At 41.6% G+C, this 18,463-nt stretch overlaps 1 protein-coding gene across 6 annotated transcripts; it reads right to left on the reverse strand.

Moving 5' to 3' along the window:
- Window positions 1-748: 748 nt before the first annotated feature.
- On the reverse strand, window positions 749-15,804 carry LOC115015830 (cyclic AMP-responsive element-binding protein 5-like). Of its 6 annotated transcripts, none has more exons than XM_029443426.1 (11): window positions 15,695-15,804; window positions 13,078-13,144; window positions 12,548-12,641; window positions 11,102-11,211; window positions 10,456-10,694; window positions 7,080-7,206; window positions 6,721-6,792; window positions 3,467-3,781; window positions 2,665-2,937; window positions 2,462-2,570; window positions 749-1,653 (listed from the first exon to the last, which is right to left on the reverse strand). In XM_029443426.1, the coding sequence occupies exons 2-11, from the start codon at window positions 13,129-13,131 to the stop codon at window positions 1,517-1,519; spliced, it is 1,530 nt and encodes a 509-aa protein (XP_029299286.1). In that variant the 5' UTR covers window positions 13,132-13,144; window positions 15,695-15,804; the 3' UTR covers window positions 749-1,516. The 6 variants fall into 6 exon arrangements, with proteins under 6 accessions (XP_029299286.1, XP_029299283.1, XP_029299285.1 ...); XM_029443423.1 differs by having other exon boundaries at window positions 12,548-12,770; XM_029443425.1 differs by lacking the exon at window positions 15,695-15,804 and adding an exon at window positions 15,219-15,680.
- Window positions 15,805-18,463: the final 2,659 nt, after the last annotated feature.

Consider the following 18,463-nt stretch of genomic DNA (forward strand, 5'->3'; position numbering starts at 1 on the left):
CACCTCTGGAACTGAAGGTTGTGATTCGCTCCCTTAATTTCTATGATGTATATTGTAAGCCTCAGCCAAGCAGGCCAGATATTGTTATTTATTAGGACAGGTAAGGCTGCTCAGAAAAAACATAATTTGGCATGTGAGTGCTTTTTATTTTATTTTGGAATCAATATGGGTCACTTGTTAATGACTGGTAAGTTTAGCTGTAACATAATATATTTGTATATGGCACATTTAATTAGATTATTTTCCTCTTCAAATTATATTTAGTGCTTCAGAGGGAGACCTAAACAATGTGTGAGGTATGGGAAGATAATGTGTGTTTGTGTGTGTGTGTGTGTGTGTGTGTGTGTGCGTGTGCATCCATGTTTTTGCATGCGTGTCAAGATGAGGTCTGGCAATAGTTAAGCAGTCCCTTTGTTTGAGCAGACAGGGTGGAGTGCCTCCCACACTTAGTCCAAATCAGGCACACATGCACAAAGACACATGCACGCACACATATGCACAATTGTATGCATGCAAAGTATATTCATATCACCAGAGACAGGATGTCAGAACAGAAAGCGTAACATAAAAACATCTTGATATTCTGCAGTAAAGAGTTCACAGCTGGTACCAAATGAAGCTGTTACGTTTAGGACTCTTCACTGACAGTAAATATAGTCGGACAAATTAAATGTTTAAATAAAAGACAAAAGACTATTTTAAATATTTATTTTCGTATTAAATATGTATTTTTATTGGCCTATTATAAATAAAAAATACTTTTCTGACCACTCCAGTTATTATGGTCATCTACCACTAACACAACCAGTCACTAGATGGCACACTAGACCATACTGTATGTACAGAAACAAAAAATCATTTCATTGTTCAATTAAATCTGACAGATTTTATATCATAGAAAATATTTTTAAAGATAGAAAATAAAAACATGAACATACCAGAATAAGATTTTTTGTTTTATTACCTGACAAGGATTGAGACATGAGGTGCAGTTTATAGTTATTAATTGTCTTAGGGCAGTTAAAGAAAATCTGTTTTAAATGGCTTTCCATGAATTATTTGTAGAAAAATACATATTTTTGACAAGCTGCTTCTGCATCAAAAGAGAAGGCATAAGGTGAGCATACAACTAAAGTATAGGCTGGTTTTCTTTTTAATTAGTGCAAGATATAAGAGCAACAGACGATGAAATGTTATGATTGTATAAGTGCAGAGTCAGTGGGTAGCAGGCAATGGTTAGATTGTTGTGAACAGAAACAGTCAGGATCCAGTTGCCGTGTAACGATTACAGAAAAGGTCATTTTTGCATCTGTTGTGGAAATGTAAACCGTATGTGGTTCTGGTGTCTCAAACCAGAAAGATACAACAATGATGTTTAAAAATACACATGGATTTATAGATTCACCTATCCAGTTCAGCATTTTATCCACACTGTAAAGACACACATGCTGAGTGCAGTTATGACAGAAAGGTAATTCAGCCATCCAGTCCCACCCTCTCGTCTATGTGGCGAGGGTTAGCGTCCAGGCTTGGGGTCGTGCCCTGTGTCGCCTCCAGCTGTTGAGGATGTGGAGATGCTGTCGTGTTGGACGGCCTGCGGATGAGACCCAGGACCTACAGGGGTGGCACTTCCTCCTGGACTCACCCCTGCAGCTGGACACAGAGACAGCTGTCAATCAAAGTCACTGATCCCGTGTGGATTGTCCGTTCTGTGAGCGCGCCCTTTGAGCATTATGCATGCAAATGAATGAAAACCCACGACAGCTAAGATTAAAGAAAAATATCTCTTTTATTTTAACAAATGAATACTGTACATACAGGTAAAAAGACAACAATAGAAATATACGAAAGTAACACATGCCAATATTGCATCCACCTTTGTTCTCTGAAGCTCAACACATAAAAACATAATAGCTGCTTTCATTTAAGCCACAAGGTGCAGTATTGTTTTCTTTCCTTTTAGGTCACATACAGGTTCAATTATTGTTGAACATTAATTTTAGCCTGCCTGGAGTGCAAGATGGGCATGGTCTGCATTTTGTTCCAAGCTAGCTTCGTGCAAGGCAAAATGCCAGAATATTGCATAGCACTCCAAGTATGAGTTCATTAAATGAACATGAAAATGGAAATGAAAAATGCATTCCTTTAAATGGAGCGTTAAGAGTGCAGTGCTTTCCCCCAATTGGCTCTACTTAGGAATAAAAGTGCATGTACCAATATTTGGAGACCGCGGGGGTTAAAAGCAGAGCTTTTACTCTTAAGTGCTGTTTAGTTGCACTCTGTGAAATACAGTTTAGGGTCCCTGTGTGTGCTGAGGGGTGGCTTGACATAACAATGTAACCATGGGGTACTCCCTTATGTGCACATACAAGGTATCTGAATTATTCCCTCAGTGGTGGATGGAGATGATTGGCATCTGGAAAAGCTGGTGATGGGGTGCAGGGTAGGGGGTTTTACTCACTGGGGTACCCCTGTGTCTCTCTCTGCCGGGCGGTGACAGGACAGTCCTTGTGGGTGAGCAGAATCTGCTTTAGTTGACCCACCTCCGACCGTAATGACGTCACCTCGTTCTGGAAACACACACAGAGAAGCAATAAGTATCCTTGAAGTGTACATTGTGTGTGTACACTGTGTGTACTTGTGTGTGCACAGAGCGTGTCCCACCTGTAGCTGCAGGTTTGTATGCGTCAACTCTTCAGCTTTCTTCTCCAGCGACGACACCCACACTTTCCTCTTCTGTCGGCACCGGGTGGCTGCAGCCCGGTTACGCTCCAGAAACTTCTGCCTGCGCTCGTCAGGGTCCTGCTCTGCCGACCTCCTGCGGCGGTTGCTGCCTCCTCCTCCTCCTCCTCCTCCACTGCTGCTGCAGCTACTACTACCTGCATGCTGGGAGTGGGATGAATGGGAGGGCAGCATCTGCTGTGCAACTGGTGATAACTGCAAAAAAATACCCACACATTAACCAAACTGTGCATGAATGCAGAAATATGTTTAGTTGTAAGTCATTTTCAACTTATACAACTCAAATACATATACATATACATATACAAATACAATGAAATAATAAAAAAGCTAAGAGAAGAGCTAAGTAAATGTAAACCTACCCTTCTTTATTTAAATTAAATAGTAAAATTCTCATTAAACACTGAAAATGAAAGAACAAAATGAAAAAACATATGTATATTTATATATATATATATATAAAATATGTGTACCTCTACATTTAACAGCATGTAAGTTTATAAATAATATGTTTGGTTGGTCCGTGATAATCAACATTTACAATTCTTATCGCTGTCTTCTGTAGCATAACAATCAGATTTGTGATTATATATGTATATATGTATTTCCCTAAACCTCCACACAGTAGGTCGTGGGACTATTACAAAAATGGTCTATTATATATAGTGACTATAGATTGAGGATGTCAAGGATGTCAGGTGTCAGTAAATATAAAGCATTGTACCTGTGGAGCAGATAGGGGTTGTGCAGGAGGCGAACCCTGGTGCAGATGGGGAGGCGGGGCTTGGTGAGCCTGAGCGTGGTGGCTGTGGGGGCTTCCCAGGTGCTGCGGAGGCGGATCGTGGCATTGCTGTTGGAAGGTGAGGGGCGGAGCTGGAAGCTGCGGATGATGAGGATGATGGTGGTGCTGTAGTGGAGGAGCCTGATGACGCTGTGACATCATCTCCATCATGTGACCCATGGATGTCACAGGGTTGTTGATGGTGACCAATGCTGGGTGGTGCTGTTGGAAATGATGGCCCAGCGATTGTTTGGATCTCTGAGTGGAGATAAAAAGATATATATATAAGTATACATGTGATACACTGTACAAAGATAACTAAAATATATATAAATAATATACATAAATATTCGTTTTTAGACATTTTAGTAGCAGAAATGTTACTTATTAAAGCTTTAAATCGTTCACAAAATGGGAGGCTATATTCAGTTAACTGAGAAAAAGTCCTCTGGGAAAGACTGTACAGGAACACAATATATATTTAAGCTAGCTTTAGTATATAAAAGTATAGGTTTTAAAATTCAGCACATTAAAATGTATAACTTTCAATTTCAACTTCTGCTATTCGAGAGAACCAAAAACCTTATTTCTAAAAGTATCTTGATATGAAACACAACATACGAAATACACAAAATATCACATATTTCACACACGTGTAATACTAAATACTGTCACTATGTTCCCCACAGGGTTATTACACCACCTATGAGTTGATATGTGAGACTCTAAACACTATATATATGAAGAGCTGTGCTTACACATAAACAATTCCCGTCTCTCTCGTACTGGGTGGGGTTTGTTTGACCATCAACACCGGCTAAATTGCTAACAACCACAGACTGTATGTAAAGACGCACAAATACACCACGTTCCCTACAGGCCGTGTCCGGTCAAACAAAGCTGCCCGCAGTATCCCACCTCTACGTACCAAAATGTCTCAAAATTAAAACTACAAGAGCTCTCAGCCACCATTTCCCACTTAGCACATCATCGCCCTTTCTCCCAATTATCCACAACTGTGAAAACAACTTTAGATAAGAGGAATAATGTGTTCCAGTAAATGCTGCAGTCTGCAGCTTGATACCTTCACACTTTATCATTCCCACATATCATCTGACTAAACAGACTGTAAGAGCTAAATTAAACCTCATCTCACCTTTCTCCTCCCCTCAGCAGAGGAGGGAGAGGTCATGTTTAGAGCATGACATCACCCCTCCCTCCCTGGCATTATTGCTATCTGTTCCCTGTTACACAATATTTCTTTAAGAGAAGAAGCAGATTTTTTTTCCCCTTCAACCATTCAACAACGAAAAAAGGGAGCACATTTAGCCGGTGCCAAGGATGAGGTCACCGAGTCTGTCTGTGCCAGCTCTGCCAGCCAGCCAGGCTGCCAGTCAAACACACACACACACGCACAGGCGCACACACACTGAAGGGGACGGGACGCGAGTATTTCAGCTCTGTTTACTACATAGAAACAGCCTGACACTGGGGCCTGTGATTACATCATGGGTCTCCTTGGCCTGGATGACACACCACGTTGATATTTCTGTCTGGAGGGATCAGTGAATGAAGACACAGAACTGTACATGAAACACTGATCCACTTGTTGAACGTTTACTTTTCCACTTCAGCTGAGTGTGTAGTTACTGTACAACGGAGGCATGTTAATACAACCCGCTGTGGTTTTGTACAGAAGCAGAGTCCTGTTTCAGACCTCGGAAATGCAAAATACAACACCTGACGAGACTAAATTACGATAGAATACAATTTAAATTGGTCTGGAGAAGAAGTTTGTCCGTGCGTGTTCAATGTAAAGAGTTGCAGATTTGAACCTGCGACCTGAGCAGCTCCAAAACCTGAAACCACTTTTCATTTGCCGCTCTATATACAAGCTCTGCACATGAAGTCATAACCCGTGTGTGTGTGTGTGTGTGTGTGTGTGTGTGTGTGTGTGTGTGTGTGTGTGTGTGTGTGTGGATGCAAGGCGATTTCACAGCTTTCCCTTTGAAGTTGCTTTTGATAGCACACATATTTAACAATTCATACTACATGCACCTAGAAAGAGAAACATGTAAAATTTACAAGGGGAGAGATTGAGAGCATGTTGACACAAGGAAAATAAAACAACCTAGAAAGCCAAGGAGAGCATGTAGATTGTGACTTCCTGTGGTGCGAACCTGTGTGTGTGTGTGTGTGTGTGTGTGTGTGTTAAAGTGTAGAATTACACTCTGTTTCCCGTCTATCCTGATTAGAAAAGAATAAGCCAAAGGAGTGTTTTTTGGCTTTAATTTCAGAGTAGAGTTGTAGCCGACTGAAAACATAAAAAAAGAGAGATTTTGAGAAATACACATATTCGCTTTCTGGCAGAGAATTATATAAGATAAGAAGATTGATACCACTCTCATTATTTGTATGTTAAATATAAAAAGGCACCATAACACGCCCCCTTCAGTCGAGGCGAGTGGCAGAAGGGCAAAACGGCATCCTGCAACACGGCTGATGTTAGTGGGAGAAACTGGGAAACCGGGAGTAAAACAAACGATCATCTGCTTAAATTATGATGTCATTGTGCGTCTCCTCTGTCTGGACCGCAGTGCCTTGGACTTCAACAGTCTGAACCTCTGCTTCTGAGGACTTTGATGCAGGATCAGAAGAGCTGCGGCAGCAAACTCTCTACTTGTGTTGTCAGAAACCTCTGAAAAAGGTGCATGTCGTTCCAGGATGTTGACAGTATGTAAGATATGATGATACTCAAAAAATCCCACATACCTGACGCAAAATGACAACCACCATTTGCTTCTCTTTTCTTTAGTGTTCTATTCGTACAGTCAATCGCACAACAGCTCTTTCCCTACATACGTTTTTTTACACTTCAGTTTGTAATTAAATGAGATGAAATATAAAATGTAAATTAGTGAGCTTTAGAGGCGCGAGCTTTGCTACTTTTGGACAGAGTCAGCTGTTCCCCCAAACTCTCCAGCCTTTGTGCTAAGCTGAGCTAAGCTAACCAGCTGCTGTTACCATACAAACATAAGAACGGTACAAATCTACATATGAATCTCTGCCAGAAAGCGATTAGATTGTAATATATGGTGTGCCCATACAGAAAGTCTTTGATACAGCATAATGTAAGCACCAGAGGAGGAAGGAATAATCATTCAGAAGACATAAGAAAAAGTCTGACTGCTCAGTACCTGAGGCGAGCAGCAGGCGTGGTTGTGTACGGGACCTGGTATACCCATTACACACGACATTTGCTTCTCTATCTGAATAAGGAAGGAAATTGACAGAAAAATCACCTTTAACCGTGACGAGGAAAAGCTATAGCACATACATAACCTCCGGTATAAAGAGCTCTTCACAAGGTCACATCCATTTGGAGTTTGACACTTTTGATTAATTCATACACAAAGAGTGAAGTGAATCTTTCTGTCACCCATGAATATTTCCAACTCGGGGATCTTGACCACTTTGGCCACTATACCTGCATCTATAAATCATAATGCATGCATGTCTGAATGCAAATGCATGTGTGTGAGTCTCCCGTACTTACGGGCATGTGCTGAGCAGATGCCCCTTGCATGGCGGGGTCTGGAAGCGTGCCAGGTAAGGAGGCTGGCAGCGGTTGTCTGTGTCTGTTCCGTATGTGGAGGAGGGAGGACAGCGACCCGGGAACCGGCCTGTGGTCAGCCACCGAGGGGGAGAGAGAGAGAGAGGGACGAGTCAGAGCTATCGACAGCTAACGTTTCACTAATGGAGTTCAGAGAGGGGTGCAAGTTTAAACATGTATAGCTTTATCGGCTGAGATACACGGACATGGTCAAAGAAGGTCAACTAGGGATGGATACATGGACGACATGAATCACGGTGTTGATAGACGACAGATTAGGTTCAAATCTACTAGAAGTAACTGACTTTATCTCTTTGTTTGTTCCCAAAATCTACATTGCCTCTACGCTGATACAAGAGAGGTGCTCAAAACTCTTACTGTTTACTCTGGATGATCCACAGACCTGTTCATTGGAACTACTTCCTGTCGAAAAAACAAGGCCCCTATGAAAACTATTGTCCTGTGGATTATCCAGATCAACAGGGACATCTGTTATATGGAAAGAGTCCGACATTTTTAAAGGTCATTTTTCAATGCTGTGAGCAAAAACACTAATTATTTTCACCTCTACTGGACTGAGGTGGAGGCAGTGTTGTGTCTGTTTTCCTTCTAAATGGGCTACTTTTTATTTGGGGTACTTTTTGTATCATTGAATGTAGCTTTTAAATATATATTCATTCATACCCTAGTAACAAAAGCGTATTTGTATCGTCTTTTCAGGTCTGTTATATCTCTTTAATGTAAAAAACAAGAAGAAACAATACAAGATACAAAAAGGATTTCTTTTCTTACTATTGTAACTGTGGTGGCGTAAGAGTTTGCCTAAACTTAGAACAGAATATGTCTTATGAGGCATGTCTGAATGACTTCTTCTTCACTCGTACTCTGCCGCAGAATATAACAGGGAGGATCTGAGGTTGCCTGCATGTGTGCGTTATTTTAACAAAATGTCATCACACCCCACTGGAGAAAAAAAAAAAGGGGGGGAGAAGAAGAAAGATGGGCTTTAGGCTCTTATTGGATTATTTCGAGCCAGTCAAATCTGGCAACACTGGCGTGGAGGAAGAAATCTCAGAGGTGGAAATGTGGGCACATAAACTATCTACATAGCTACAAACCACCAGAAGTAAGTGAGAAAATATGCTGTTTTGTAATTTGGGTGAACCAACACTTAAAACCTGGACAAAAGCATCCGCTGAAAGAAAACAAAATATCTAGATGTTATTGTATGTGAGCAGAAAGGCGTAAACAGAGGTTTGAGGTGAAGCAACGACGGTGGAAACTATTATGAGGTGCAAGAAGTTAAAGAAAACAGAGATATGGAAACAAGTGACAGCTTGAGAGGGAGGAGAGAAGCTCAGGGATCGCAGCGGGGGACGTAGAGACCCGGGGTGCCATGTGCTGACCTAACCGCTCTGGCTCTCAGCCAATCGGAGAAGCGTGGGCCGCCGTGGCCGCGCTGAGGTCATCGGCAATGATGTCATCACTGAATCTGGGTTATGCGGCCCCGTTTAACATACAACAAAGTACAGACAAACCAAAGCAGCATTTCCTCACGTAACCACAACAGTTCTACCGGGCGAACAGCCAGACACTCAGAGACCAGGTCACTATGGAAACCGGTCGTAAACACGAGGGGAAACAGTCAGACACACGATCCGTGGTTCATTTAGCAACACTTAGCTGGTTTCACTGACTAACATGCTGTCTGGATTCAGCTGGCACTGATTTATGTGCCATATTCAACCGTCGCCCACTCCCCACAGTCCTGTCCCGTCTGTACGTCGACTTAGCACCTTGGTTCATTTACTGCACACGCGTGACAGAGGCTTTGTTTATCCACTATATGTGTTTAATATAATAAAAAGGTTTTCTGGGAAAAAAGATGATAATAGCTGATAATTTGCAGTTAAAATAGTTAAAACAATGAAGTTAAATTACAATTTGCAAAATAAGCTGGCAGTGAATCAAGAAGTGCTGAAAGAAGACGACGTTTCAGTTTAAATGTAAGCAATGAATAAAGTGGAAGTGTTGATTTAACCACAGTGTTTGAGGAAATATAAATGTTGCATATTTAATCTACACTAAATAAGGTTGTGTAGAAGTTTAATCAGTGAATAATTAAATACATTTAAATTTGATACGATTGATTGATACAAACAGCATGCTCCGAGAACAATTGGTGCGACATTGTTCATTGAACCCACAGTATATGTAACAAGATATTCAGATGACAGAAATCCAAATCCAATGTTGAAATGTCAGGAAGAGGGAAAGCAGCTGCTAGGAGCCGGTCAGATGAAAGACAGGAACTCCTCTAATCTGTCTGTTGAACTGGGTGATAACCAGGGAGCCATGGAAGCTGCACAGGCGCTGAGAGACTCTGGTCTGCTGAGTCCTAACAGACACAACAGAGGCAGTATTCGGGTGGCAGGGTGGGTAGTGTCAGTGGGTTTGAGTGCAGCGGCTCTCCCATCTCTTTTGCTATGACTTTGTTCTCTCATTAAATTGATGTTTGATCCCCCCCCCTCCTTTCTCTCAGTTCATTAGTGCAGTGATAAATTATGCAGGGGATATGCCAGTCCATGCCCGACACAATGATTTATAATACGTCCGAAACAGGATGGGCGAGACAGGGTAAAGGAGAGGAAGAAAGAGCAACATTGAAAGGTGTGTGATGAAGGGAATACATATTTCTGCATGGATGAATAGATGAAGTCAAACATGTACTGCATGTGAGCGTCGGTGCCTTAAAGGGATAGTTCGGATTGTTTGGCATTTTCTGAAGTACTTATCCATAGTCAGTGTATTACCTACAGCAAATGATAGTCAGAGCGCCCCCCAGTTTGGAGAAACAGACAGGACCAGCATGGAAGCTAAGCAAGGTTCTGCTGTGGATGGGGGCGGCAGCAAAACTAATTTCAGCCATCTAAAAGAAAGGCCTACCTAAACACAAACAATATCAGTTTAAGCGTGCGCTATATTTAGAATAATTTACTGCTTTCCCTTCGTCAATGCTCTCTTTATGCTTTTACTTAGCAGAACACAGGTGTTGCTGGTCTACCGCTGCCTCAAACAGTTAGTTTGTTTGTGTTATTGTGTGATTTTGGTGAATCCGAACTAACCCTTTGAAACCCCAAAGTGGTAAAGCAAGGTAACGTACAATATAATGTACACCTAAACTTTCTTTTGGGTGATTCAAATATGTTTTGCTGCTGCTCCCGTCCACTGCAGTGCATTTCTGAGCTTCAAGTTCCTCATAAACCCCCTCTTCAAACAATCCAAACTATCCCTTTAAGGTGTGTGCAGCCGTACTCACCCTGAGTGTGTGAGGGTGGAAGAAGCCTGGGTGATGACGGATCCGGACTGCGGGGAGGACAGCGCTTGCTGGGCAGCCAGGCTGCAGCTGGCGCCCATCATGGGGCCATGGGACTGAGGGTGCTGCAGGGGGTGGGTCTGGGGATGGTGCAGCGGTGGCTGGGGATGTGGGTGCTGTTGCTGAAGCTGGGATTTGAGCTGCTGCTGGTTCATACAGGACGGCCCATTGTGAGAAAGCGTCTGTGGGGAGAAGGACCATTTTGAAATTGCGGTATCTACTTTAAGTCAGTGTGTGTTTTGTGATCTGTGGTGACTTTGATATGTAGGTGTCTACATTTGTTTAGGTGTGTGTGTGTGTCTGCATGTGCTTGATGTATTGCTGTTCAATTTACAGGGGAGAATGTGATCGCCTGGTGTGCCTCTCCTCCCTCAGATATCTGCAGTCGTCTAATTGGGTCTGACTGCTTTTATCTCCCTCACACTCGAGTGTCACTCAAAACGCTAACCTGACAGACCTCACACGCAGACACATCAGCAGTACGGCACAAGTCGGCTTTGTTTCTTGGTTCTTGCTTAGGCTCAGCCAGAGAGCGCGACAACATTTGAAATTCTTCTTATTTTGGTTTGGATTTGTGTGAAAGATTTACCTGTTTGCTCTTTTCTTCTTCTTGTGCTTGAAGAAACTCTTCCTCTATCTCCTTGAACAGACCAACTTCTTCACAGTTCTGCAAAAATCGTGTTGGTGTCGGAGTCTGGTCTGGAAGCATTACATACAAACACACAAACAAAAAAGATGAGACACAGAAAAATGAGTAGACATCGGCGCAGCTGTCTCTCCTGTTTCAGCTCATTTGCTCTCGACGAGTCGACAATCGTCCAAGCTGTAAAGCCAAGATGAGAAACAAGTCTCCTGTCAGCCGTGCTCTCTGTCTCTCTCTGTGATAACAACAGTCTGTCTCTCTGAGCCGTCTAAACATGCAGGGGTCAAAGGTCAGCTGGGCTCTTTGTTTTTGACATGAGAGTTCCTGCAGGACGCGTGACAGGCTGCAGGACAGAGGGAATAATAATTTGTTTGTTGCACGTTTTTTTGAAAGCCCTTTTATTCTTTAATTTTGCAATTACAAAAATCATCTTAAACAACATCTCCCCACTAAATCCCGTGATAATTACATTTCTTTCTTTCTCTTTAAAAAGGCTGACGGTGACCCCATTCTTCTCCACTTGAAAAATCAAGCCTTGAAAGAGAAGTGAATGAAAAGAAAATGTTTTGGTCATTCCTACGTCCAGGTTTCAGCTTATCAAATGTGACTATTTCCTGCTTCTCTCTCTATTTTATGTATGTAAAATTTATATTTTTGGATTTGGATTTTCTATTTTATGACACTTTAAAGACAAAACAATTGCGCGATTAATCAAGACAATAATCGTCTCCACTGTGGTATATTTGCAGTACGTAAGCCACTGTTGTAGTAATAAATTACACTAACTGTTAATCTGATGTTGCTAAATATATGTTCAGTTAATCAGCAAACTAATATAGTGTTAGTGTCAAACCCTGGTGCACACAGTAACAAACTGAAGTAAACACAACCATGTGGTTGCATCAATTCTCCCTCCAGATTCTCTCCTGTATCTTCGCCCCCCCCCCCCCCCCCCCCCACATCCAAATAAAGCATGAAATATGTAAGAAGGTTTATGCTGACCCTCGCACACATCCTCCCTGTGTTTTTAAATCAAAGTTGGTCTTCACTGATGCCGTTATCAGTATGTTCTATCTAATCTGACGGAGTATACTGTACATGTTGCAACACGAGCACCTCTGTTTCACAGCACAGACTATCTGAGGGAAGGAAGCCTGTATCGAGCTTATCTGATTTCATACTGTATAACGTAGCGTCATCATTTTTTCATTTTTCATCAAGCACTGATCCTGAAAAGAGGTCACCACACACACACACACACACACACACACACACACACACACGGAGACAACAGCTGAACTGATGTATAGCATTTCTAAGAAGTGAAATAAGAGTAAAAATATTAGCTCTCGGTCGATGTGGGATGGAAGTTTTTCTTTTGTGCTCGCTCACCTGTAAAAGCCGTGTCCGCCTTGATGGAGGAGAACTTGAGGGACATCTCATGCTTGCGTCTGTGGATGACCAGGTGCTCTTCTAGCTGGAAGCGCTGCATCACACCGACAGAGTGAGAAAGATATGAAGAGATGCGTGCAGCTGCATGACATGACACATGGGATGAGATGTTCAGGAGAATCAGCTGACGCCTCTTGTAGCTGACTAACCAAGTCATAATGGTCTGAAGTCATAGAATATTTAACACTCAAGATGATAAATAACTCTGATTGTTGTTCTGCACAATTGGCCTTTTTAGCCCATCTCGCATTTCATGTGACAAAATCTTATTATTATCAACCTGGAAAAACACACTATTCCTTAATTATTAATCATATGAAAATCACTTTATAATATTAGAAAATGCATTTAATCTACAATAAATTATTTTATTTTGGAATAATAATCTAGTTTAATAGTGATAATAACATATTTTCATTACAGCTTTTACAGTGCAGGTGTAACACACACACATACTGTATGCAACTGACCTGAGAGCAGCCCGGGGCGCCGCACATATAAGGCCTGTCCTGTTTGTCATTCATGTCATACACAAGCCTACAAAACAGAAAAAAAAGCAAGAACATATTAACTGCATCCTCATCATTACTGTATGTAGGGAACTGTGGATCTCACTTCACTGTATGATGATTTCATTCAGCAGGCAGCTTGTAGTTCTATATTTTTAATTACACAGAGAGAGTGCCCTTAAATAAATCACACACTGAGCTTTCTATGATACAGTTATCCTCCTATTATCACATCTTTATTGTGGAGGCGGTGTGTAATGAGGTAGATGCCACTGATGATGGATGCTTCACCCAGAGAGACAACATTATCTCGAGGAAAGTTATCCCTTTGGTGCCAGCGGGAGAGCAGCAGTATTGCTCTACAGTCTTTTTTTATTAAGAAGTACTATAATAAATACAATCTATTTGTGTTTTTCATAACTATTAATTACATATAACTAATAACATGCAAGCACCAGAAGGGAATCAAAGCCTTACGGTATTCATGATCTTTAATTTTCATGGTTATTGCGTTGCGATGTGCAGTTAAGCTTTCATCGGGGCATACAAGCGTGATGAAGGATACATGCTTGCATAACATAAAAATAAAGTCATCATAGGGTAAAAAATATCAACGTAAACACAGAACAGAGTACAATGATAAACCCACATGCAGAGCTAGCCCAGGCCTGACCCTCTCAGTTCTGCGATGGAGATATTAAGCATTGTTGGGGGGTAATTATAACTTATTTGAAGTGCTACTGCTGACCCCTCATTTTCCACTGAGAGCAAAGCAAGGAGCCTTCAACTCGACGACCTCAGGCAAACATCTGAGCTGTGTGTCACCAAACAACATCCACACACTTGTAGAGAGGTCAACGGGGGTGACCCTCGTTTGAAATTTCATCCTCCTACTACAGTGCATGTTTACCGATAACTGCAGGAAGGAGGGAGAAGGAAGAAGAAGTGATCGAGAAACGTTAAAAGGTGCCGTGATGAGAAGAGCGCGGGACACTTATTCACAGGTACACACACGCTTTCCCCTCAAGCAAACTTTGGTTTTGTGTGAGCAGAAAGCGCTGAGAAGACAGTAAAGTGCGTCCTGGTGTTATGGAAAAGAGTGAGAGCTGAAGAGAGGAGCGAGAACAGAGAGAGAGAAAAAGTACATGCTTCCATAAGAAATGGAAAGTGTGTGGGGTGGGGGGGGGGGGGGGTTGGAGAGGGACATTGGGGTGATGGTGAGGGGAATGGAAAGGGCAAGTGGCAGTGAGAGGGAGAGAGAGAGAGAGAGAGAGAGAGAGAGAGAGAGAGAGAGAGAAGGAGGACACAATGAATGGAAGAGAGAAGGAATGAGGGTGGGAGGCGGCAGAGGGAGGGCTGCACTGTCGGCCTACTCCTGACAGGTTTGAACCTGCCTCAGCCCCCATTTTCCAACCCACGCAAGTAGAGGTGACTTCATAGGTGTGTGAGTGTGTGTGTTTGTATTACAAAATGGACCAAAACACCACAATTATAGATTTAAAAAAAGAGATAAATGATTTACAAAATCAGTTGAAAAGAAAAGAAAGGTTTCATAGATGTACTGCACTTTGTAGTGTAGCCTTTCTTTGACCAATGCTATTACATGATGCGATATTTTATTTAAGAGATAAATACATAAATAGCCTAGATGATGATAATCGTGATTATCTTCAACTGTTTTGACCTCTCTCTCTCTCTCTCTCTCTCTCTCTCTCTCTCTCTCTCTCTCTCTCTCTCTCTCTCTCTCTCTCCTCATTTCAGCAGCACAAGATGAGCAGACTCAGCACATTTTCAGCAAAACCTTCTGTCAGAGCGGTTGCATCGATGCAGAATGACGTCATTCTTAATACATAAACCCAACAACAGACCAGACAACATGTTGCCAATCCAAGACGGATTAATGTCTCTCTTTTCTTTTTCTTTTTTTAAATCTTTGGGGTAACTAAATCATACGACTTTTTTCTTTCTTTCCCGCCTCCTCTAGTATCGCTCTACACTTATCATGAATGACATAATGCTCTCACAACTTTTAAAACCACCTGTGCTTGTGAATCATTTATAATATGTCCAGCTTTAAAAAATAAATAAATAGCCAACTTTACCTTCTACTTCTCATAGTTGCCATGTTTGATGGATAAATGCCAACACTTTATCGAACCGGTCGCGCGAGCTTGGAGCTCATTTAACTCGAATTTTAGGCAGCGGTTCTGACCAAAAACTCGTCCTGCAGCCGGGCGGTCAGAGCCCGTGTGTGTCTCCAGAACATGCGGGTGTGTTTCCTTTCCTAACGCTCCGTATAGCAACCTGTTCAACTCATAAACAATCCCGGCACAGCTGTATGGAGAGTGCTGTCACACCCCCCAAATAGACACTCGCGCTCAACCTCGTCCGCCTGGTGATGAGACTTCACCGGGACAGCTCGCCAAAAACTTCTCCCCGTTAACTTTCCAGTAGCGTACAAATAAATAACAAGGAAATTAACTTAAAAAGATCAATTCAGCACACTGTGTCAGCGGCAGGCGAGCTCTTGCTGTTGAGTTTTAAGTTTTGTGAATGAAAGTAAATTGCGGAGGCTTACCTACAAGTAGAGAGGGACGAGCGGCGCGCTAGAGAGGAACCACGTTGGACTGGAGCGAGATTACAATACGTTCTATTTACAGAAGCATTACATCACCCGGTGACGTCACGTGGGATTCCTGAACTTCTAAATCATTGCGGTCCCGTACGGAGAGAGGGTTTGAGGGGGGCGGGGTTACGACACCGGCCGGTAGGGGGACGGGACGGGACAGCAGCATGGTGCAGACCTGCACCGACACTTAGCTAGACACACCAACGGCAACGTGACGGGACACGGGACAGATCGGGTGGGCGGATGAGACACAGTTTTTTCCCACCTCCTTCCCCACTTTCAGTGTGTGTCTGAAACGGGAGGTCCCAGCGTCTGCATCGAGTTTATGCGTCAAAATGAGCAATAAACCCACGTTTTTTTGTTTTTGTTTTACTTTTCTGAGGGTTATTACTTCTATATAAATATATTTATTATGAAACATATACAAGCTTGAGGTGAGGAGAAAAACGAACATGATGAGAATATAATTAGTATAGTAATAGCCTAACAGAGATGATACCAGACTACTAACATTTCATAGGCTACTACAACTAATGTTAGCATAACAAAAGGCCCTAATGATAATAATGATATTTGTAAAAGGCTACTAATACAATGATTATTATTAATATTTGTTAATTATTATATATAACAAATGTGTCCATCTGCCCTATATTTAAATTATTTTTTTAAATCATAATCACATTGAGATCAAAATCTTTTTTCAAGAGAGACCTAAGAAAAAAACTAAACATTTATGTATGTATACCATGTATATAACACATCGTAAGTCAGACAACCAACAATCAAGCAACAAATATAATTAATAGACATAATTAATACACACTTATGTCTACATATTCTAGTAATCTAGTAATAATCATAAAACACACCAGGGATTATAAAGATTCTCCAATGATAATGAAATAATCAATATTGAAAGCTGTTAGTAGTTCATTCCATTTAATTGTGCATATACCTGATTATAATTCTGCAACCATGTGATACAGCTCCAGTGAAATCAGGTAATTATTGGATCATAAGGTGCACTGTAGGGATGAAAATATTCAAGCAGGAGGGTGTTATTGATAACATGGAACACATTGTGATAGACTGGATTTGTTGTCAACATAAATACATCTACAGTCATTACAGACTGATAGCCATTGTTTGTTTAATATGATGTCATAAGTCATGATCAGGGCAAAGAGTCACGCCCAATTCTGACACAAGTTTTGTGTAGGGGACACATATTTATAGAGGAACAGCTTCACAGTTTAAAAAGTTGTTATTCATTGTGATTTCTACTAAAACAATACCTTTTTATACTATGGTGTATGGTTCATAGAAATGAGAGAGAGATGGTTATTCAGGCTTATGCATCCTTTTTAATAGTTTTCAGTTAAGCAACACTGAATTAAATTCAAGCATTATTCTTGTTTTTAGTATTAATATCATTATTATTATTATTATTATTATTACAACACTACTGTATATATTGTAATACACATGTGTTTTACATATTTATTATATATTGAAGTTAAATGTGCACATTTTTACTTCTCTATGTTTATATAATTTTCTTTTACATTTAATTGAATTAAATTCTAAAATGGAGCAACTGCTACAAAATCCAGTTTTTTCCTGTGAATAAATAAAGTATTATTTATATGATGCCATGAAATCCCATTGGCCCTACAAAATAACAGGAGACACATCTCCGCCGAGCTAAGCCATGGAGTAATATCTCTGCCATGTTTGGTAAGGCTTTCCGCTGCTCCAGCCGGGCTGGAGCTGAACAGAGGGATATGGTTTTGTTGTGATTGAAGCGCAAAATGGGACCAAACCCTACTGACTCATCATCCACCAATCGGCAAAAGTATGCAAATTACGGTAGCCACGACAACAAGAAGAAACAGGAAGTTGTGATGATGTCACTCTGTGTTTTGAGCTCTTCCCCCCGTGTGGATGTGAATCACTGAGCTTTGTTTTCAGTGAAGATATGGGATGTTTTACAGCTTGCGCGTGCCCGTGGAGAGTGCACAGTCACACTAAAAAGCGTATGACGGCAGCCAGGAAGTCTCTGGCTGGTGCCCTGGAGCAGACAATGCCACTGAGATTACAACTACCTCCATAACTCAGCGGCTATACTAGCCATTACCATCTGGCATCTTCACCTCAGAATGGCTCTTAACAGCCAGACAGGGAGCTTTAGAGAGCTACCTGCACAGAGCCTGATGTCACCACGTCTGTAAGAAATATGGCTTTTCAGGTCAAAGGTCAAACAAACTTCCTGACCTATATTCCCATGTAACATTATCCTCACTGTAGCTACATCATATATCTGGCCCAGCTGCCAAAATATTATGATTTGATACATGGTGGTTTCTGACTATTTCTACTAGTGAGTAATGTGGGACTAATGTGCGACTTAAAAGAATTCTGGAAACAGATACTTTAAACAGCATCCAAGTAAACAAAATACAGTCATCTGACTATGTAATTCAATGGTTGGCGTTACATCTACATCCAACTCTGCCCTCACATGCAGATCCACAGGTTGGACTGTTTGTCTACAGAGAAAAGGGAGGTAGAGTGCTAGTTTGAAATCCATCCCAAACTGTTACATTGTGCGCCACCCACAGACCTCAGATCAGATGATGTCATGCACCGTAAGCTCGCTCTGAGTCTCTCCCTTTCTATCTTGCATTTCACAACACATGCTACCACTTCCCATTT

This window comes from Cottoperca gobio, chromosome 11, assembly GCF_900634415.1.
Source record: "Cottoperca gobio chromosome 11, fCotGob3.1, whole genome shotgun sequence".
In the NCBI taxonomy this organism is placed as follows: Eukaryota; Metazoa; Chordata; class Actinopteri; order Perciformes; family Bovichtidae; genus Cottoperca; species Cottoperca gobio.